The sequence below is a fragment of the Acomys russatus genome, chromosome 25 (genome assembly GCF_903995435.1).
Source record: "Acomys russatus chromosome 25, mAcoRus1.1, whole genome shotgun sequence".
In the NCBI taxonomy this organism is placed as follows: domain Eukaryota; kingdom Metazoa; phylum Chordata; class Mammalia; order Rodentia; family Muridae; genus Acomys; species Acomys russatus.
The window spans coordinates 39,944,968-39,966,028 of record NC_067161.1 but is presented as its reverse complement, the minus strand read 5'-3'; the positions used below and the strand labels follow the sequence as shown (position 1 = coordinate 39,966,028).

General features: G+C 52.0%; 1 protein-coding gene across 1 annotated transcript in view; it reads left to right on the top strand.

Annotated features, from left to right (window-relative positions):
- Window positions 1–1,668: 1,668 nt before the first annotated feature.
- LOC127207931 (obscurin-like) overlaps window positions 1,669–21,061 on the top strand; it is a 115,139-nt gene continuing 95,746 nt past the window's right edge. The window contains exons 1-13 of the mRNA XM_051167283.1: window positions 1,669–2,658; window positions 3,006–3,275; window positions 4,100–4,360; window positions 4,719–5,027; window positions 5,341–5,607; window positions 6,157–6,438; window positions 7,866–7,972; window positions 9,188–9,356; window positions 10,063–10,338; window positions 13,347–13,622; window positions 15,619–15,894; window positions 16,623–16,898; window positions 20,185–20,460. Of these exons, the coding sequence (XP_051023240.1) occupies window positions 1,677–2,658; window positions 3,006–3,275; window positions 4,100–4,360; window positions 4,719–5,027; window positions 5,341–5,607; window positions 6,157–6,438; window positions 7,866–7,972; window positions 9,188–9,356; window positions 10,063–10,338; window positions 13,347–13,622; window positions 15,619–15,894; window positions 16,623–16,898; window positions 20,185–20,460 (4,027 nt within the window). The 5' untranslated portion in view covers window positions 1,669–1,676. The remainder of the gene's footprint in view (window positions 2,659–3,005; window positions 3,276–4,099; window positions 4,361–4,718; window positions 5,028–5,340; window positions 5,608–6,156; window positions 6,439–7,865; window positions 7,973–9,187; window positions 9,357–10,062; window positions 10,339–13,346; window positions 13,623–15,618; window positions 15,895–16,622; window positions 16,899–20,184; window positions 20,461–21,061) is intronic.

Sequence of the window (21,061 nt, the reverse complement as noted above, 5' to 3'; positions counted from 1 at the left end):
AATAGAGAACAGATTCCCAGGCCTGGGAGTCCCTCTCTGGCCTTAGGCCCGCTTGGCAGGGTGGCCAAGGGGCTCTGAGGCTATCATTCTGACCCCATAGAGTGGCCAGTGGCTTGGTGTATGACTGACAGGTCGCATAGTTGTGGAGGGAGCGCAGGCCCTGAGCAGACTGTGAGACCCAGAGGCATATCTGTGGAGGCCTGGGAATCTCCAATCCAGGCCTGTGGGCCTGTTGAGGCTGGACCCAGCTCCCTTTAAATATGCGTGTGGCAGGCTGTTTGCACATTCTTGTTCATGTGTCTCTGGCTGGGCCGTGCAGAGGATGGTGGGTGGAGGTGTGAGGTGGCCTGCCTTGCTTCTGGAAAACCTACAGACTGAGTAGGGAGGATGGAAAGCTCTCTCACTCAAGAGCTCTGATAGCTGATGTCAAGGCAGATCCATAGAACAGATGCTGAGAGGCGGCTCCAGGGGGGCTGGACTTGGGCCCGGGTTGGTGTTGCCTGATGGCCTTATCCTAACCCTAAGAGATGGGGCCTGCTTGTGGGTGGGGGACAGAGGTGCTGACTGGACAGTGAGTCAGCAGACACTACAGCCCAGCCCTGGTCCAGGATCAGCCTCCTGCAAAAGGATTATGGGATTAGCTACCTGAATCACAGGACTGGGAGGTGGGTGGCAGAGAGACTGGAGGCTCTGGTTAAGCCTAGCAGATGCAGAGGCTGAGGTGGAGGTCTCTGCACTGGGATACCCATGTCTGCCAGGGGTGGAGGAAGTTAGCCACGGTGTCCACTGTTCTTATATCAGAGCTGGTGGTGCAGGCAGGTAGTCTCACCCGCTCACTGAATCCATGGCTGCTCGGCTGGGGCTAAGCCTTGATTGGGCAGAGGCCAGTGTTAGCTGGGCTCCAATGATTCCTAGGACTGAGGCATGCAATCCCATTCTTGCAGGGGGTCCAAGTTGGCAGGACCATGCTAAGGACTGAATGGTGACAAGGCCTTTAGGCCCCAGGCTACCCCAGGCTAGCTTAGCCCAGTTGGTCCCCAGCTCTTGTAGAGAGAAGCTGGCTGTACTGGTCCCAGTCTACAGGGACTCTGTTCCAGTGTCCTCTACAGCCCCTGACTGTGCTGTTCCCACACCCTGCTCTTACCTGCGTCCAGCCTTTCCCTGAGGACCAGCAGTGTGAGCGCAGATAGGGGCTAGTGAGTGTGGGGTTATCTGCAGCCCAGTGGCTGAGGACACTTCTGCTAGCATGAGCCCCACTTTGGGTGAGGGTGAGGGCTCCTCTCCTTTCCTGCTGGTTGAAGAACATGTCCCCTTGTGAGTCAAGAGAACTCCCTGGTTTGGTATTTAAGGGGCATCACTTTTTGAAGTGAAACCGGAGTTGGGGATAGATCGGAGGGACATTAGGTAATTGAAGATACTAGACTTTCAAGTCACAGAAAGGGGCTAATCTGAACTGCTGGACTTTGGAACCACTAGGGTGCTTTGGGAATGGAGGAGAGTATAAGACTTGCTGAGGAGGTAGCCCACGTGGTTAAATTTGGTTAAATTGGGCTTTCCTGGTAACATTGGAATAATTAAGAGGGCTGAATGTAGCACAGGCAACTGGCTCATCTTAACATCACCATGACAGTCATCTCTGCCTTTTGTAGAACATCCTCCCACATCCCGCTGCCACCATGGACCACTCCTTCAGCGGAGCACCCCGCTTCCTGACTAGGCCAAAGGCTTTTGTGGTATCTGTGGGCAAGGATGCCACGCTGAGCTGCCAGATTGTGGGCAACCCCACGCCACATGTGAGCTGGGAGAAGGACAGGCAGCCAGTGGAGGCAGGAGCACGTTTCCGCCTGGCCCAGGACGGGGATGTGTATCGTCTCACCATCCTCGATCTGGCGCTCGGTGACAGCGGGCAGTATGTGTGTCGCGCGAGGAACGCCATAGGGGAGGCCTTCGCCGCCGTAGGCCTGCGAGTAGACTCTGAGGGCACATGTGCTGAGCAGGCGCCCCACTTTCTGCTGCGGCCCACCTCCATTCGCGTGCGCGAGGGCGCCGACGCCACCTTCCGATGTCGCGTGGGCGGCTCGCCACAACCTGCTGTGAGCTGGTCCAAAGACGGGCGGCGCCTCGGCGCACCTGACGCCCCTCATGTGCGCGTGGAAGATCACGGCGAGGCGAGCGCGCTTCGCATCAGGTCGGCAAGGCCTCGCGATGGTGGTACCTACGAAGTCCGAGCAGAGAACCCGCTGGGTTCTGCCAGCGCTGCCGCCGCTCTGGTGGTGGACTCAGATACCGAGGCTGCCGGACCCCCCGGAGCCTCCACCGCCATGCTCCTGGCGCATCTGCAGCAGCGGCGAGAGGCCATGCGCGCGGAGGGCGTCCCCCCGTCCCCACCCGGTGCTGGCACGCGCACCTGCACGGTGACCGAAGGCAAACACGCACGCCTCAGCTGTTTTGTGACCGGCGAGCCCAAGCCCGAGACAGTGTGGAAGAAGGACGGGCAGCTGGTGACCGAGGGCCGGCGACACGTGGTGTATGAAGACGAGCAGGAGAACTTTGTCCTTAAGATTCTTTTCTGCAAGCAGTCGGATCGCGGCCTCTACACGTGCACAGCCTCTAACCTTGTGGGCCAGACCTACAGCTCTGTGTTAGTGGTCGTGCGAGGTGAGCAAACTTGTAGCTCCCGCACATGCGCAGGGGTAAGGCTCTTTCCGAACAACATCCCACCACCCGCCCCCGCCCGCCTCGCCCCGCCCCTCGCCAGCTGCAGTCCCAGGTGATAAAGATCCAAAGACCTGCTAAAGTCCGCGATCCCCGTGACCCCGCCTACTTCGATGGTCCACGCCTATGCCCAGGACCTCCGCCCGTCCCCCCTTGCCTCCTTCCATTTGTTAACTTCACTTTCCCTGCTCTCAATCCTTGCTACCCGCCCTTCTCGCCTGCCTTGTCCCTGCTGTTTTCCGAGCCCCTCCATAGAACTCTCTCTTTCACTGACCCCCCTCCCCCCCCAGAGCCGGCAGTGCCCTTCAAAAAGCGGCTGCAGGACCTGGAGGTGCGAGAGAAAGAATCTGCCACATTTCAGTGCGAGGTGGCGCAGCCAGCCACCGAGGCGGCGTGGTTCAAGGAGGAGACGCGGCTATGGTCCAGCGCCAAATACGACATCGAGGAGGAGGGCACCGAGCGCCGGCTAACCGTGCGCAACGTCTCCGCAGACGACGACGCGGTGTACATCTGCGAGACCACAGAGGGCAGCCGCACAGTGGCAGAGCTCTCGGTCCAAGGCAGGAGGGGCGGGGCGGGGCGGGGCGGGGCCAGGCATGCAAACCTGCCTAAGAGCAGAGGTGGCAGGCCTCTCACCCAGCGGGTACTGGTGGGTCTGTTGAGTGTGGTCAGGAAGGCGAGTTGAATGGGGCTGAGGTGAGCGAGACAGGCAGGGGACGGGATAGAGGGGCTCTGGGATATGGGGTGAGGGTGAGGGTGGGGTTGAGTGGAGTGTAATGGGTCAGGTTGACAAGAAGGTATTTTGCCGGGCGGTGGTGGCGCAGGCCTTTAATCCCAGCACTCGGGAGGCAGAGGCAGGCGGATCGCTGTGAGTTCGAGGCCAGCCTGGTCTACAAAGTGAGTCCAGGATGGCCAAGGCTACACAGAGAAACCCTGTCTCGAAAAACAAAAACAAAAACAAACAAACAAAAAAAAAGAAGGTATTTTGCCGAGTTGGAGAAAGATAGGTAGAGGTACAGTAAGTGGGTCAGAAAGGGAAGAGGGCGGAATGCACAGGGGTGAGTCAGTAGGTGGGGAGGTTCTAGGGCATGCGGGTGTGTAGTAGTGACCTGGGGCTGGGGAGAGTTGAGCCTGGCAGCACTTAGAGGCTGGGGTTAGGGTTAAGCCTGGTTCTGTACAGGCAGGGGACCATAAGGTAGGGTTGGGCAGAAGAGGTGTGTGTGTGTGTGTGTGTGTGTGTGTGTGTGTGTGTGTGTGTGTAAGAGTGAGGCAGGTGGGAGGATGGGGCTGGGTGCATAGGAAGATGGGACGGAACGGAGGCCATATGGATGTGCAAAAGGAATATGGGGCTTGTCTTACCATCTTGGCACTCTTTCCACTCTAGGAAACTTGACCAGAAAGCTGCCTCGGAAGACTGCAGTGCGGACTGGAGACACTGCCATCTTTTGGGTGGAGCTGGCTGTCCCTGAAGGCCCTGTCCAGTGGCTACGGAACCAGCAGGAGATGGTGGCAGGGGACCGGGTAGCCATCACTGCAGAAGGCACGTGCCACACACTGACCATCTTCCAGTGCACTTTGGAGGACATGGGTGAGGTGGCCTTTGTGGCTGGTGGCTGCCGAACGACCACTCAGTTCTGTGTGTCAGGTAAGGGCTGGAAGGATGGCCTTTGGGTGGCCCTCCCTGCAGGGACACAGCTGCACCCCTCCCTGCACCTTTCCCTGTCCTTCCTCAGTGCTGTAGGCTTCCCTTGCTAGTGGAGGTTCAAGAGTATTATAAAATTGTGGTCATGGACCCTCCACTCCAAGCTCCTCTCTTGAGCAGGGGACTTCCCACTGCAACTGGTGGAGAGAGGCTTCTGAGCCCACTGATGGTGGGTGGTACCATGCCATCCATCAGAGCAGTGCCCAGGGGGAGCCTCGAGTTCTGTCATTCCTTGTCTGGGTGAACCAAGGCTGTGGGAAGGGAGCTCTCAGTTAGTGAGCTCAACCTATTTTCCACACAGCGCCCAGGAGGCCACCCCTGTATCCCCCTGCTGACCCTGTTGTAAGGGCCAAGACGAAGAGCTCTGTGACCCTCAGCTGGTCCCCACCACCCCATGGGGACCGCCCTGTCACCATTGACGGTTACGTGGTAGAGAAAAGGAGGCTTGGTGCTTATGCCTGGACCAGGTGCCATGAAGCTGAATGGCTGTCCACAACTGAGTTTACTGTCGCTGGTGTGCCTGAGGAGGGGGACTTCCAGTTCCGAGTGTCAGCCATTAACCACTTTGGCCAGAGTCCTTACCTTGAGTTTCCAGGGACCATGCACTTGGGTGAGTGAGACCATCCAGAAACATCACAGGGGGCTTCCGCCTACCCTTGCGTTACCTGATCCCAAAGCTTGATTCTGCCTTCAGGGGAGCCAGAATGATCTTAAGGAGACTCTCTGTGTGGTTGGGAGATGTTGGAGCCTCCTAAAATGTTGGGCATCCTAAGATAGGACCCAGGTCCCACTGCATCTTCAGCAGCCTCAGGGAGCCAGGCTTCAGCTACGCCATCTATGTGGGGACAGGGAAGGGGAGGGCAAGGCAGAGTCTGTGTTCTTATCTGTCCCCAATTCTTCCCTTAATGCCGCCCACTCTGCAGTCCCCAAGCTGGCTGTAAAGACACCTCTGAAGGCGGTGGAGGCAGTGGAAGGTGGTGAGGTCACCTTCTCAGTGGACCTCACTGTGGCCTCTTCGGGCGAGTGGTTCCTGGATGGGGAGGCCTTGAAATCCAGCGGTCTATACGTGATCCGTTGTGATCGCACCCGGCATATGCTCACCATCAGAGAGGTGCCCGCCAGACTGCATGGGGCACAGCTGAAGTTTGTGGCTGACGGCATTGAAACCAGCATCCAAATGGTGGTCCGAGGTAGGCCTGAGGCCTGGAGTCCCATTTTCTTTTTGCAGTGTGGTGTAGAGAAGGTTTGTCCGAAGGCAGTGTGATAAAGGGGGCGTGGCAGCTGGGTGCATGGTGAGGCTGCTCACGTGTGTGTGTGTGTGTGTGTGTGTGTGTGTGTGTGTGTGTGTGTGTGTGTGATGCCCTGTGGCTGGACCACATCTCTGACCACCTCTTTTCTCTCTCTCTATGCCTGTGCCTCCTCTCTGCCTGTTTGTTTCTCACCCCATCTCATTCCTCCTACATGTGGCTTTCCTCGTGGTCGCCCTCTGTTCACTGTCTCCACTTCTTTCTCTCTCCTCTTTACACCCCTCCCTTCTCTTGTGTTTCACTCTCTTGCTTTCCATATCTGCTTCTTTCCTTTCAATCCACCCTTTATCCCTGGCCTCCCCGCCCCCTTCATCTCTCTTTCTCTACCCTCACATCCAACCTGTTTCCCTCACTGCCTATGATTCCCTTTGCCCACCTCTTTGTGGTCTCTTTGTCCCTACTAACTTCCGTTGAACCATCCCTGACCTGTAGCAGCTCTGGGGCTGACCAGCAGCAAGCTTCCTACTGTGGCTGCCCGGGAGGTGCTGGCCCAGTTGCACGAGGAGGCACAGCTGCTGGCTGAGCTGTCGGATCAGGCTGCGGCGGTAACTTGGCTGAAGGATGGCCGTGAGCTGTCCCTGGGACCCAAGTATGAGATGCAGGTGTCAGCTGGGAGGCGAGCACTGCTGGTGCGGGATGTGGCACAGGATGACGCTGGCCTCTATGAGTGTGTCAGCCGTGGGAGCCGCATTGCTTACCAGTTGCTGGTGCAAGGTGAGTGCAGGTGGGCGGTGGGGCTGGCATCTTGTCCTTCTTGTGTTCCACTGTGGTTTAGGATGTGTCTTCACTGCCCCCTAGCTCCAGGCATGTTCTGAGGGGTTCCTGGCAGCAGGGTAGCTGTTTTCTGATGTGCGCCTTTTAGTGGTGGCGGATGGTTCAGCTCTGTAGGAAGGACTTCCTAGCTAGTTCAAACCTCTCGGGTCTGGACAATAGTCAGGGTTCCACGTGGCCTCAGTTTGGGCACCTGCATTTATACCCTGCAAGCCTCACAGCTTTTCTTCACAGACATAGCAGGTGGCTGTGTGGATGCTGTGGTCGGGGGCGGGGTGTAGCTGGACCTCAGAGGCACATGTGCAAATATTCTGGGGGCGGGGGAGCAAAGATGGCAAGATGCTTGAGTTCCCCTTGCTGCTGCTGCTGCTTCTTCTTCTTCTTCTTCTTCTTCTTCTTCTTCTTCTTCTTCTTCTTCTTCTTCTTCTTCTTCTTCTTCTTCTTCCTCTTCTTCTTCTTCTTCTCTTCTTCTGTCTTTCTTTTTCTTCTTCTTCTTCTTCCTCCTTCTCTTCTTCTTTCCTCTTGTGTTGTTTCTTTTGTTTTTGTTTTGTTCTCAAGACAGGGTTTCTCTGTGTAGCCTTGGCTATCCCAGACTCACTTTGTAGATCAGGCCGGCCTCAAACTCACAGAGATCTACCTGATTCTGTCTCCCTGAGTGCAGGGATTAAAGGCGTGCGCCACAACTGCCCGGCTTTGCTAGTGCTACTTGCAGTTCAATATGGGGGTGTGGCATTGGCTGGGGTATCTCATCCCGTTCCCTGCATGAAGATGCCATAGACTTCCAGCTCTGGCATAGGTGCATACCACCCTGGGTTCCCCATGCGCTGAATCATTGGGTGAGGTCCACATATGTCTCCACAGCTGAAAACTCTTTGCTGCCTTCCAGCGGCATGTACTGTCATTCCTCATACAGGCTCTAAAACCCCACAAATGTGCAAATTCCATGCAATGGGATTCTTAGTAATATGCAAGGCTATAAGTTTGGCTGTATCCAAAAGGAAAACCATGGTGTGGTCAATTCCCAGTTGGTAGTAAAAATTGGGGCTGTGTTCACAAAGGGGATCTTCTTCCGCTCTGTAGAAAGTGTTCCTGAAGGTAGGCAGATTAGGGGTTGAGAGAAAACTGTTTTGGCCTATAAGGGCTGGCCCGGTGACTTCTCACGGCCCATCCCTGCCAATCTGTTCTGGCCAGTGAAAGACTGGACATCACACACTCAGGTTTAAGAAGAGCCACAGCCAAGCAATGGGCCATGGAGGATCTAGGTGGCAGGATACGGAGTTTCCTGGAGTCCAGAGTTTATTATTCAGAATCCAGGATTTAGAAGCCTGACAGGATCCTATGAGTAAGTGTCCTTGTCTGTCTGTCCCCAGAGGCCAAGGTGGTATTTGCCAAGAGGCAGCCAGCTCACAACGAGGTGAAGGCAGAGGCGGGGGCCAGTGCCACACTGAGCTGCGAGGTGGCCCAGGCCCAGACTGAGGTGACATGGTTCAAGGACGGAAAGAAGCTGAGCTCCAGCTCGAAGGTGCGAATGGAGGCCTCGGGCTGCTCTAGGAGGCTGGTGGTGCAGCAGGCGGGCAAGGCGGATGCTGGGGAGTACAGCTGCGAGGCCGGGGGACAGAAGGTCTCCTTCCGCCTGGATGTGGCAGGTGAGTGCCAGGGTCGTGCTTAATGGAATTATCCCAGGGACCTGTCTAGGTATCCTGGAATTGCCCTTAGACCTCAGTGTTTGTGAATCCCTAGGTCTATCCAGTGACTTTCATGAGATCAAAGCAGCTTGATAGTTGAGTCAGTCTTGGGGAGTTTCTCAGGTGACACTGATCTGAGGTGATGAGCTTGTCTGGTGAACGTATGTGTGTTGGGCATCTAGTCTGTTGGCTAGATGGGAGGGGCAGTCCCATGGCTGTAGAGAGGGTCATGCAGATGGCAGGAGACCCTCTGTCTGTCCATTCCTACTCGCTGGGTCCCAGGGCTCTGGAAGCCCTAACTTGGCCCTGTCATAATTCCCATGTGACCACGAATGTGTGTCCAGCCCTCTTCACCCTGTCCTTGTATTTGGGAAAAGGATACACACCATGTAGCCATTCTTTCCTGCTCAACTGCATTCCATTCCCATGTACTTCCATTTAGCTGTGGTCCAGAAAGATGTGGGTTGCTGGTTTGAGGAATGAGGTGGCCGTCCCTCCCAACGGTGCCTTCTCCTGCAGTCTGTGGTCTCTACATGTAGGAGGTCTGGGAAGCCAAGGATGGCCTGAAGTTCTTGGGGGGCCTGAGGCAGGGAAGAATTTTGTTAAGAGGCATGCTGCCTATGATGGTCATAAGGGTTACAGTAGCTCACGGGCCAGCAAACGTCAAAGTGGGCCTGGATTCTTAGGTTCTTAGATCAGTGGGAAGACCCAAGCCTTCCACAGATAAAGCTTCAGAGTACACATCTTGGACAAAGAACTTTGTTTGTGATCACATGAAGCTATGTTAATTACGGGCAGTGCTGTCATGGCAATCGCTGGGCTCTGATGAGCCCCGGGCCCTGGAGAAGGCTTATGTTTAGTCTGGAGTCTCTGATCTACTTTGTCCCTGTCTGTTCCTAGAACCCAAGGTAGTGTTTGCCAAGGAGCAGCAGGCACGCAGCGAGGTGAAGGTAGAGGCGGGGGCCAATGCCACACTGAGCTGCGAGGTGGCCCAGACCCAGACTGAGGTGACATGGTTCAAGGATGGGAAGAAGCTGAGCTCCAGCTCGAAGGTGCGAGTGGAGGCCTCAGGCTGCTCCAGGAGGCTGGTGGTGCAGCAGGCGGGCAAGGCGGATGCTGGGGAGTACAGCTGCGAGGCCGGGGGACAGAAGGTCTCCTTCCGTCTCGATGTAACAGGTCAGTGCTTTGGTGAAATCCGTGTATGTATTTATAATTATTACATCTTCTTGAGTTTTGTTTCTGTTTTTTGTTTTATTTGTTTGTTTGTTTGTTTTAAGACAGGGTTTCACTATATAACCTCGGTTGGCCTTGCCTAGAACTTGCTATGTAGACCAGGCTAGCCTCAAACTTAGAGATGTGGATGTGCTTTTCTCTGCCTCCAGAGTGTTAAGATTAAAGCTGTGTGCCACCACACCTGGCTTATGATATTTTCTTTTCTTTCTTTCTGTCTTTCTTTTTTTTTTCTTTTACTTTTTGAGGCATGGTTTCTCTGTGTAGTCCTGGCTGTCCTGGAACTCACAGATTTCTGCCTTTCTCTGCCTCCTGAGTGCTGGGATTAAAACTGTACACCACCATACCTGGTTTGAGTTTCTTACTATGCCTAATATATTAACTAAACTTTATCAGGAGCACTTGAGGAAAAACGCACACATAGTATTTGGTGTTTTCTGCATTTTAGGCACCTACTGCAGGCCTGGAATGTTCTCTGGGTGGATAAGGGAGAATGACTTTGCTTGTGCTTAGAGGCCTTGGAGCTTCTCTTGAGCACAGCGTCCAGAGCCTGGATGACATTCTGCCCTCCGCCTGACCCATCCAGGGTCTTTCCAATTGTGACTTTGCTGACATAGGCAGTGCCTCTGACTCTGTTCTCATTTGTCCCCAGAACCCAAGGTAGTGTTTGCCAAGGAGCAGCAGGCACGCAGCGAGGTGAAGGCAGAGGCGGGGGCCAATGCCACACTGAGCTGCGAGGTGGCCCAGACCCAGACTGAGGTGACATGGTTCAAGGACGGGAAGAAACTGAGCTCCAGCTCGAAGGTGCGAGTGGAGGCCTCGGGCTGCTCCAGGAGGCTGGTGGTGCAGCAGGCGGGCAAGGCGGATGCTGGGGAGTACAGCTGCGAGGCCGGGGGACAGAAGGTCTCCTTCCGCCTGGACGTCACAGGTCAGTTGGTTAGGCATTTGACTCTGTCACGGGGAAGCCTGGGAGAAGTGTTTGTGTGGGATGGGTCCTGGGTGTGTTGCCCAGGCTGCACAGGGCATGTTTGGCTAGTTCTCCATATGTAACAAGGAACCTCAACCTCAGAGGAGTAAAGGAGCAGTATGCTTCTTGTCTCCCCAATACACGAGGCAGGAGGTACTATGTGGTCTTCAGTGATGCCTGACCTTTGTCCAGTGTGGTGTCACCAGGGGGTCAGAATCTAAGCTGGACTTATGCTTACATCTGGTGTGACCACACCAGTGGGGACACACCCAAAGAAAAATGTCTCTTAAGCTCCTAGCAACCACCAGATGTCATTAGCCCCTGGACTGATGCAAAGGAAGGGAACTGATTCTGTGTGTTTGTCTTGTACCAGGAAGCACGCTGAGGCTGCTTGTCAATGCTAAGTTCTCCTGTGAGTGCATGAGGCTTGCTAGGTACAAGGCCGTCGTGTCTGTGGGTAGACAGGGTTGAGCCCCTTAGTTCTGGTCTGGATGATCTTGAGTTTAGATTACTGATTTAGTCTTTTGCTGACTGCAGGACTCCCCAGATATTCTGTCTTCTCTTTCTCCCCTTGAGTCAGTTTCTGTAAAGTATTGCGGGAATTTTGCTTTTTTCATCTAGTTATTTCATATATTTATTTATTTATTTTTGGTTTGCAAGACAGGGTTTCTCTGTGTAGCCTTGCCTGTCTTGAAACTCAGTCAGTAGACCAGGCTAGCCTTGAACTCACAGAGATCCACCTACCTCTGCTTCCTGAGTGCTAGGATCAAAGGCGACTCTGCTTCTGTCAGTGTCGCTGCTGCTGCCACCAGCACCACCACCATTACTACAACCACAACCACAACCACCACCACCACCACACCCAGTTGTTATCTTATTAGGTGACACACAATCATTTATAATGTTTTCTGAGAACTTTTGTACTTGTGGGGAATCTGTCTTGATATTTTTAATTTTATTTGGATTTTAATAAATTGAGGGTTTTGTTTTTTGCTTCGTCAAGCCAGTGGCTAGTCTGTTCTATTGATCTTTTTCAAAAGCAAGTTTTTATTTACTTGAATTTTTATACTATTTTCTTTAGAAAAAAAGTTTACTTAGAATTGTCATCAGCATTTGTTGCTGGTAGTGTTTGTGTGTTAGTGGCTCTTTGAGCTGGCCTATAAAGGATATTTTCCTCATCTTGTGATTGGACAGGGCAAGCCTGTGCCTGTTGGCCACGGATGGCACACTCCCCTCAAAGTCTCACACTGAACTCAGCATTACGTCAGGCCTTCACAGAGCCTCGAGGTGGCCTACCTATACAGATCTTTCTGAGCATGGTGGCTATGGTAGGAGATGTCAACGCATTTCAAAGCCCCCTGTGGAATTTCATTCCCTACTTTTGGTCACACTTGTTTGCTGCATCCGGTTCTCTGCAGTCCAGGGAAGCCTGGAATGAGGCAAAGCCACCCGATTGCTCTGTGGTTCTTGCTGGCCACAGTGATCTGCACTGGGAACTCACAGCCAATAGAGATAGCGACAGCCTGCGACTGGAGTTCAGGGGTCACCACACGGTTCAGATGATGCGGGCTGTCTGGAGATCTGGTCTGTCTGGGGCTGCTGAGGCACCACTGGGTTCAAGGCCACGTTGGAGTGGAGGGGGTGAGGAGCAGTGATAGAAAATTCCTCACATCTGGCAGTTGTGACCCAGACTCAGTGGTTTTTCTGGACCATGTATCTGTTGATCCTCAGATTACTGTAAGCCTTGGTCAATTGCCAGAGGCCCCAGGCTGACTCTCACCCCCTCCTCGTGTGTGTGTGTGTGTGTGTGTGGATGGGCTAATGCTTTAATTGCTTTTATGATAGAAATGGAAAATGGACTGCAAATTTATAATTGGAAGTGCATCCAAAAGTACATGCTCATTCTGTGGGGCCATCCCACACACCCGGGAGCATTTAGAGATAACCCTAGATGTGTCCACTGAAGGGGATGGTCCTTTGTTCCTTAGATTCCTGGAGATAGGAACATGGGGGTGGCACATTTAGCCTCTAGGAGGCTGAGTGGAGAATTGATGTGGACAAGGGGATGACCCAAGGCAAGGAGACCAGGCATGATGCTCTTTCTTACCCGAGGTAGGAGACGATGAGGTTTGAAGAGAGACATTGACTGTGAGTATGGGCAGGAGGCAGGGGCTTGAGGGTTGTTGCAGAGGTGAGAGGAACAACACCAAGGGACACGGAGAGTAAGGAAGAGCGAGCTGTGAGGTACAGTGTCGACTTCGGCAACAAGAAACAAAAAGGGAGTGATGGCACGGTGTCCAGAGTGCCAAGGAAATAGCTGCCAACCTCAATTTTCATACCCAGCTAAGCTGTCATTCAGAAGTGAAGGTGAAATAACACATTTCCAAAAAGCACCCTCAGAGAGTTTACCATTCACAAAAAGCTTACCGGGGAGCTGGAGAGATGGCTCAGAGGTTAAGGACACTGACTAATCCTCCAAAGGTCCTGAGTTCAATTCCCAGCAACCACATGGTGGCTCACCACCATCTATAATGAGATCTGATGCCTTCTGGCCTTCAGGTGTACATGTAGGCAGAGCACTGTATACATAATAATAAATAAATCTTAAAACAAAACAAACAAACAAACAAAACCAAAAGGCTTACCGGAAGAATTGTCAATGGTTAAGCTGCTCAGAGTGAAAAACCTTAATCAAAAGTAACAGAATTAGGGCTGGAGAGATGGCTCAGTGGTTAAGAGCACTTACTGTTCTTCAGAGGACCCAGGTTCAATTCCTAGCACCCACATGGCAGCTCACAACTGTCTGTAACTGCAACTAACACCTCCACACAGACACACATGCAGACAAAACTCCAATGCACATAAAATAAAAATAAATTATTTAAAAAAGTAACAGAATTGGACAGTCACTAGAATTTGGGATCCAAGGTGGACCCTAACTTAGTTATAGCTACTCTGTTCATTTCCAGAGCCCAAGGTAGTGTTTGCCAAGGGGCAGCAGGCGCGCAGCGAGGTGAAGGCAGAGGCGGGGACCAGTGTCACACTGAGCTGCGAGGTGGCCCAGGCCCAGACTGAGGTGACATGGTTCAAGGATGGGAAGAAGCTGAGCTCCAGCTCGAAGGTGCGAGTGGAGGCCTCGGGCTGCTCCAGGAGGCTGGTGGTGCAGCAGGCGGGCAAGGCGGATGCTGGGGAGTACAGCTGCGAGGCCGGGGGACAGAAGGTCTCCTTCCGCCTGGACGTGGCAGGTGGGTGTTGAGACACTAAATCAGTTTGCAAACATTGTGAGCCTGCTTATGGCTAGGCAGCCCCCAGTGTTTCTCCCACGGAGTATCCTCTTTGCCTGTCTCAAATCCTCTGCCAGTCTCCTCCCCATGCCCGGTCCAGCTGCGTGTGGTACACGTGTGCTCAGCTCGGCCAGGGCCTTTTGGTGTGCCTCATGGGGTGTTGTCATACTCCATATTTCATGTCCTCAGTGCCCGCTGAGATTCCGCCCGTGTTCCTGGGTGCCATGGCCTCTAGTCCTCCTGCCTGTGTGTAAGGACGAGGTGATGCTGTCTCTCTCACAGCTCTCTGTGGTCTCACCCAGTCCCACATGGGGTGTCTTTTAAAGAGAAATTTTAATTCGTGTTCAGGCAGGAAAAGGGGAAATTTCAGGCATGGTCACATTTGAAACTGCTCCCCCCGCCCCAGTTTCCCTGGGTAATGATGTGGGCCTGAGAACAAGACCTTTCTCAGTCTGATTGCGCTTCACCCAGAGGCTTAAGGCACCGGACCTCAATGACCACAAAAAGTCAGCCTGAGACAATGGCTCTTGGTTTGTTGGTTCATGCCAGCAAAAATAAGATATTCAGACACTTGTGGGCACAAGCGAAGTGGAAGCAGGCTTGTTAAGAGAAATTAAGGGGGGGGGGGCGGTGCTGGAGAGATGGCTCAGCGGTTAAGAGCACTAACTGCTTTTCCAGAGGTCCTGAGTTCAATTCCCAGCAACCATATGGTGGCTCACAACCATCTATAATGTAATCTGATGCCCTCTTCTGGCCTGCAGGGGTACAAGCAGGCAGAGCACTGTATACATAATAAATAAATAAATCTTAGAGAGAGAGGCAGAGAGAGAGAGAGAGAGAGAGAGAGAGAGAGAGAGAGAGAGAGAGAGAGAGAGAGAGAGAAATTAAGGGAAAAGTGAGTGAAACTCCCCAGAGTGGGAAGGTTTACCAGAGAGGAAAAGGCACAGAATTTTTTTTTTTTTTTCGTCTGGAAGTAGTGTTTTGCTTTGTTTTCCGGGACAGGGTTTCTCTGTGTAGCCTTGGGGTGCTTGTTCTGTAGATGAGGCTGGCCTTCAACTCAGCGATCCCCCTGCCTCTGCCTCCCAAGTGCTGGGATTAAAGTTGTGGCCCACCACCACCTGGCTGTCTGGAAGTTTTATAGGAATTAAGGCAGAAACTGAGGCAATTACATTTTAGTTAGCGAGGCAGGGCCCCTGTCCCTGCTCTCCTGGTCTAACAGGAGGGCTCGCCTGCAGTGCCCTCCCAGTTCAGGAGTTGAAACTCCTCCTCTGCCATGCCTGGCTCCAGCTTGTACTTACTGACCCCGACTGCCTGCCACCTGTTAGTCACATAGTCGGAGATGTTGTCCTCTGACTGTGCAGGTGTCTCAAGTGCTGCTGACCACACTAAGCTCACAGCTACCAAGAAGTAGCTACAGTTGTTCCTAGTTAATTTCCTGTCTATGGGATGGTCAGGAGTGGCCTTTGTATTCACTATGGGCCCTTTCCCCTCATAACCCATGTGACCTAGCTCAGGCCTGCTGCCCAATGCTATGACTTAATCTAGACCCATGCTCCTGGCGTTCTGTGCGGAGCACAGGATGATTTGTGGAGTGTGTGAAATCTTCTGTATGAGAATTTTGCCCCCCCCCCCCCAAGTCTGACTTATAGCTGCAGATGAAAAGGACTGAGCAGCTCACTGGGCTGTGGCTCACTTGCCAACAGTGAGTTACTATAAATCAAGCAGTGCTTATTCCATAGTCTTCAGCCAATGATTTTGTTCTTACTGAACTGGCCCTGAGGTAGTGCTGGGATGTGTGGATGAGGTACAGGCCTTTTGTCTGGGTTCAGTGAGTACAGAGCCTGGAGGTTGCTCATCTACCCCCCCGCCGCCCACCCCACAGCAGCCTCACCGGGCACTTTTCTCCATGGGACTTTCCCGACTCAGTTTCTGATTCGGTGTCACCATCTGTCTCCAGAGCCCAAAGTAGTGTTTGCCAAGGAGCAGCAGGCACGCAGCGAGGTGAAGGCAGAGGCGGGGGCCAGTGCCACACTGAGCTGCGAGGTGGCCCAGGCCCAGACTGAGGTGACATGGTTCAAGGACGGGAAGAAGCTGAGCTCCAGCTCGAAGGTGCGAGTGGAGGCCTCGGGCTGCTCCAGGAGGCTGGTGGTGCAGCAGGCGGGCAAGGCGGATGCTGGGGAGTACAGCTGCGAGGCCGGGGGACAGAAGGTCTCCTTCCGCCTGGACGTCACAGGTCAGTGCTTTGGTAAAATCCATGTATGTATTTATAATTATTACATCTTCTTGAGTTTTGTTTCTGTTTTTTTGTTTTGTTTGTTTGTTTTTGAGACAGGGTTTCACTATACAACCTTGGTTGACCTTGCCTGGAACTTGCTAGCCTCAAACTTAGAGATGTGGATGTGCTTTTCTCTGTCTCCAGAGTGTTAAGATTAAAGCTGTGTGCCACCACACCTGGCCTATGATTTTTTCTGTTCTTTCTTTTTTTCTTTCTTTCTTTCTTTCTTTCTTTTTTTTTTTTACTTTTTGAGACATGGTTTCTCTGTGTAGTCCTGGCTGTTGTGGAACTTGCTTTGTAGACCAGGCTGGCCTTGAACTCACAGATTTCTGCCTTTCTCTGGTTCCTGAATGCTGGGATTAAAACTGTACACCACCACACCTGGTTTGAGTTTCTTACTATGCCTAATATATTAACTAAACTTTATCACGGACACTTGAGGAAAAACGCACACATAGTATTTGGTGTTTTCTGCATTCAAGGCACCGACTGCAGGCCTGGAATGTTCTCTGGGTGGATAAGGGAGAATGACTTTGCCTGTGCTTAGAGGCCTTGATGCTTCTCTTGAGCACAGCGTCCAGAGCCTGGATGACGTTCTGCCCTCCGCCTGACCCATCCAGGGTCTTTCCAATTGTGACTTTGCTGACATAGACAGTGCCTCTGACTCTGTTCTCATTTGTCCCCAGAACCCAAGGTGGTGTTTGCCAAGGAGCAGCAGGCACACAGCGAGGTGAAGGCAGAGGCGGGGGCCAATGCCACACTGAGCTGCGAGGTGGCCCAGACCCAGACTGAGGTGACATGGTTCAAGGACGGGAAGAAGCTGAGCTCCAGCTCGAAGGTGCGAGTGGAGGCCTCGGGCTGCTCCAGGAGGCTGGTGGTGCAGCAGGCGGGCAAGGCGGATGCTGGGGAGTACAGCTGCGAGGCCGGGGGACAGAAGGTCTCCTTCCATCTTGATGTAACAGGTCAGTGTTCAGGTGTCAAGGTCATTTGTTTGCTGGTGATGGGAGATTGGGGGATGACCTAAATGATTCCGTTTCTGCGTGTTCCACCCTTCTCTGCCAAACTATTCTCTTCATGCAGAAATATTCAGCAGAGACGAAGGGGGTTGGGCCCCACAGTCCCCTTGGAGGCCACAAGCTGAGTGACCTAAGATGTCCCACTAGATTCCTAAATACTAATGTTTCCACAGCCTCCCAATGGCACCATTCTGGGGACCTCCATGACATGGACCCTTGGGGAGTGTTGGCATCCTTGTTGTTAGCTGTTTTATTTGTTTTCTTATATCTCTCATCCTTCTCTATCTCAGTCTTTTCTAACACCCCAACACCAGGTAGGAGAGGCAGATGGTTAGTGGGGAGAGGGAGCACTGAGATCTTTTTAGACTACTTCCTGCTGGTTAGGGGCATTGAGTTCCTTGGGGCAAGTCCAGTCTTCATCTCATTGGGATGGCTCCAACTTCTTTTTCTTGTTTCTTTTCTCACGACCACTTGACAGACCAGCAGGAGGAACAATCTTAGAGTCTTCTCTTTTGGGGCTCTGGTCTCTTTATGCCTACTCCAGAGTCCCCCTATCTTCAGCTGGCAGAATCACGCCTCTGCCAGAGCCCACATGAGGCAAACAGTCTGCTGCCGTGGACAGCCTGAAGCAGCTCCATATCCCACACCTGGGATTAAAACAAAAACATGCTTGCATAACATAACTGGGTTTTAAAAAGACACCAAACCTCTCACTACAGGGGAGCCTTTCTGATCCAAACCAGTACGCCCAAAGAAGAAAAGGTGGGAGCCCTGGCTGCAGCACCTGTTAGACTATGCTAAAATCAAGCAGTGAAGACACAGATGTCTCAGTGCAGGCATAGGCAACCAGACCAAAGGTGCAGGAATGGCCCCTCATGGCAAGGGGTTCCCCCATCCCCTATCCCACTACACCTCTCCTCTCCACTCTGGGACCCATGGAAGGGCTGCAGACAGTATGATTCTTTCATGAAAGACTTTGGGCCATTCAACCCTATTGAAAAAAACAGTGGACCAGTAATCACCACATGCAAAGCCAACTATGGTTGCGGGCCAGATTTAGAATAGAAAGAAAAACACAAACCTCCATGGTGACTTGCAGGTCTTTCTATGACTGTGCTTAAGGACTGAATTAATTATCTTTAACATATAATGATCCTACTTAGCGAGATGCAGTGTGGAATCTGGTAGCAGATGTGTTCTGATCAACCTCGGGCAGTCAACATTTCCACTTCCTTTGATGTTTATACATTGGAAACATTCAAAATCCTTGCATGTGTCTATCATGAAGAACTTTAGTTACTTTACACTAGAACTTATGGAACCAATATGTGTGCCAATAGAACATACACTTAGAACATACACTTCTGGAAACTCTCTCTGTCTCTCTGTCTCTGTCTCTCTCTCCCCCTCCCCCACCCCCATGCTAGGGTTGAAATACAGAGCTCTGTGCATGCTAAGCACAGCTCTACTGCTGAGCCCACCCTAGTCCCTCAGACTGAGTTCTTTAACAGAACAGAACAAGCACAGTGACTGCCATAACACACATCAGACTACGCTGAAATGTAAAACTGTGACTTAGGTATGCTGAGACGGTTCAGCAGGTAAAGGTGCTTTGCTGAGCAAGCCTCACGACCTGAGTTCAATCCCTGGAATCCACGTAAAAGTGGAAGCAGAGAACCAACTCCACAAAGTTGTCCTCTGGCCTCCGCCTGCATACTGTGGTATGGGCAACCCTCCTCCCCACATCACATACAACACTAATACACAACAACAACAACAACAAAACCCAAACAAACAAAAAACAAAATCGGTGATTCATCAGAGCCTTCCACAAATGGGGAGAAGCCAAGCAACGAAATAATGGAAGTGCCTGGAGTGATTGTCGGTCCTTTAGTGTGAAAATATGTACAGAAATCCTAAAGTGAGTGCCTAAAAGAAAGGCAGTGGTACTGAAACTGGGCTGGGGCTGGAGAGATGGCTCAGCAGTTAAGAGTACGGGCTGCTCTGCCAGAGGACCCGATTCAATTCCCAGCACCCACATGGCAGCTCACAACTGTTTATAACTCCAGTTCCAGGGGTCCCAACATCTTCATACAGACATACATGCAGATAAAACACCAATGCATATAAAATAAAACAAATAAATAATAAAAAAAAAAAAAAGAAAATCGGACCAAAGTTCTGTCTAGTGACACCAGAAAGGAGCGATGGGGTGTGTGTTAAATTGTGACAGTCATTCTATTTATTCTGAGTAACAAGCCATGAGTTTAGTTACCTGCTGTCATCCATGGCTCTAAAGTACATGGAAAATTCCCAAAATAAGCAGTTCATCAGATGGTTGTCTGGGTATCACACCACTTCAGTCATTCCCTATTTTAATTAACAGTGGTCCAGAGCATGGGCATTTGTTACACTATGCTTCTTTAATTTTTCTTTTTTATTACTAGTTGTGGTGACTTTGTTATTATTTTTGTTTCTTGACGTCGTGGGACTCACTCTGAAGACCATGCTGGCCAAGAACTCACAGAGTCTACCTGCCTCTGCTAGTGAAGTGCTGGGGTTAAAGGTGTACACCATCGATCCCAGCCTTCAGGGACTCAGAGGCAGGTGGATCCCTGTGAGTTCCAGGTTAGCCTGGTCTACAAAGTGAGTTCAGGACAGCCAAAGCTACACAGAGAAACCTGTCTCAAAGAAACCAAAAACCAAACCAAACCAAACCAAACCAAACCAAAAAAAAAAAAAAAAAAAAAAAAAAAAAAAGAAAAAAGAAACCAACACATCCCCCCTTTTTTTTTCTTTTTTTCTTTTTTTGAGACAGAGTCTTACGACGCAGCCTTGATGCTATATAGACCAGGCTGGCCTCTAACTCACAGATTTCTGCCTTCCTCTGCCTCCTGAGTGCTGGGATTAAAGTCGTGCACCACCACACCTGTCTTATGAATCTCTTACTATGCCTAATATATTAACTAAACTTTTAGGGAGACTTGAGGAAAAACGCACACATAGTATTTGGTGTTTTCTGCATTCTAGGCACCTACTGCAGGCCTGGAATGTTCTCTGGGTGGATAAGGGAGAATGGCTTTGCCTGTGCTTAGAGGCCTTGGAGCTTCTCTTGAGCACAGCGTCCAGAGCCTGGATGACGTTCTGCCCTCCGCCTGACCCATCCAGGGTCTTTCCAATTGTGACTTTGCTGACATAGGCAGTGCCTCTGACTCTTCTCATTTGTCCCCAGAACCCAAGGTAGTGTTTGCCAAGGGGCAGCAGGCACGCAGCGAGGTGAAGGCAGAGGCGGGGGCCAGTGCCACACTGAGCTGCGAGGTGGCCCAGGCCCAGACTGAGGTGACATGGTTCAAGGACGGGAAGAAGCTGAGCTCCAGCTCGAAGGTGCGAGTGGAGGCCTTGGGCTGCTCTAGGAGGCTGGTGGTGCAGCAGGCGGGCAAGGCGGATGCTGGGGAGTACAGCTGCGAGGCCGGGGGACAGAAGGTCTCCTTCCGCCTGGACGTGGCAGGTAAATGTTGAGATACAGTTTGTCTTGTGTTGAGGTGATGACTGGATGAGATGCATGGCTGACTACTGGGCTTTTTCTGTTACACTTTGTCTATGACCATCTTCTGTTCTCCCACCTGCCATCTGAAATCCGTGGGCTCATTGAGGCAAAACAGGCACGGGCAGGCTTCTTACACCCCGTGAGTGGTGTCTACAAAGCGGTGCTTAACTGTATGTTCCGAGAGACTGCCCAGAGCTCCTTGTTGGTTCTGTTTGAACCAGTTGGTTCTTGGTTATAAGGTGACCAAGTGACCTTTGCCTGAGAGTTTGATCTTCCTTGCATTGGAGGCATTGGAAACTTCCAGGTTCTCTTCCAGAGCCACATGCGGCTCTCTGTGACATGAGCTGTTTGTGTCCCACTGACTCAGCGTAAGAGGAAGCCACAGGCCAGATAGTTGGTCTTACCTATAAGTATCTTAAGACTTTCTTGGTATTCTCAGCTTTTGGTTTCTTTTCCAGGGAGGTAGAAGATGCCTTCCTTCACTCTGCCTGTAGGAAAATACCTGCTGGTAGATGGCTGCACAGCTCTTGTGATGTGTACAGAGCAGAGACTGGCCAAATAC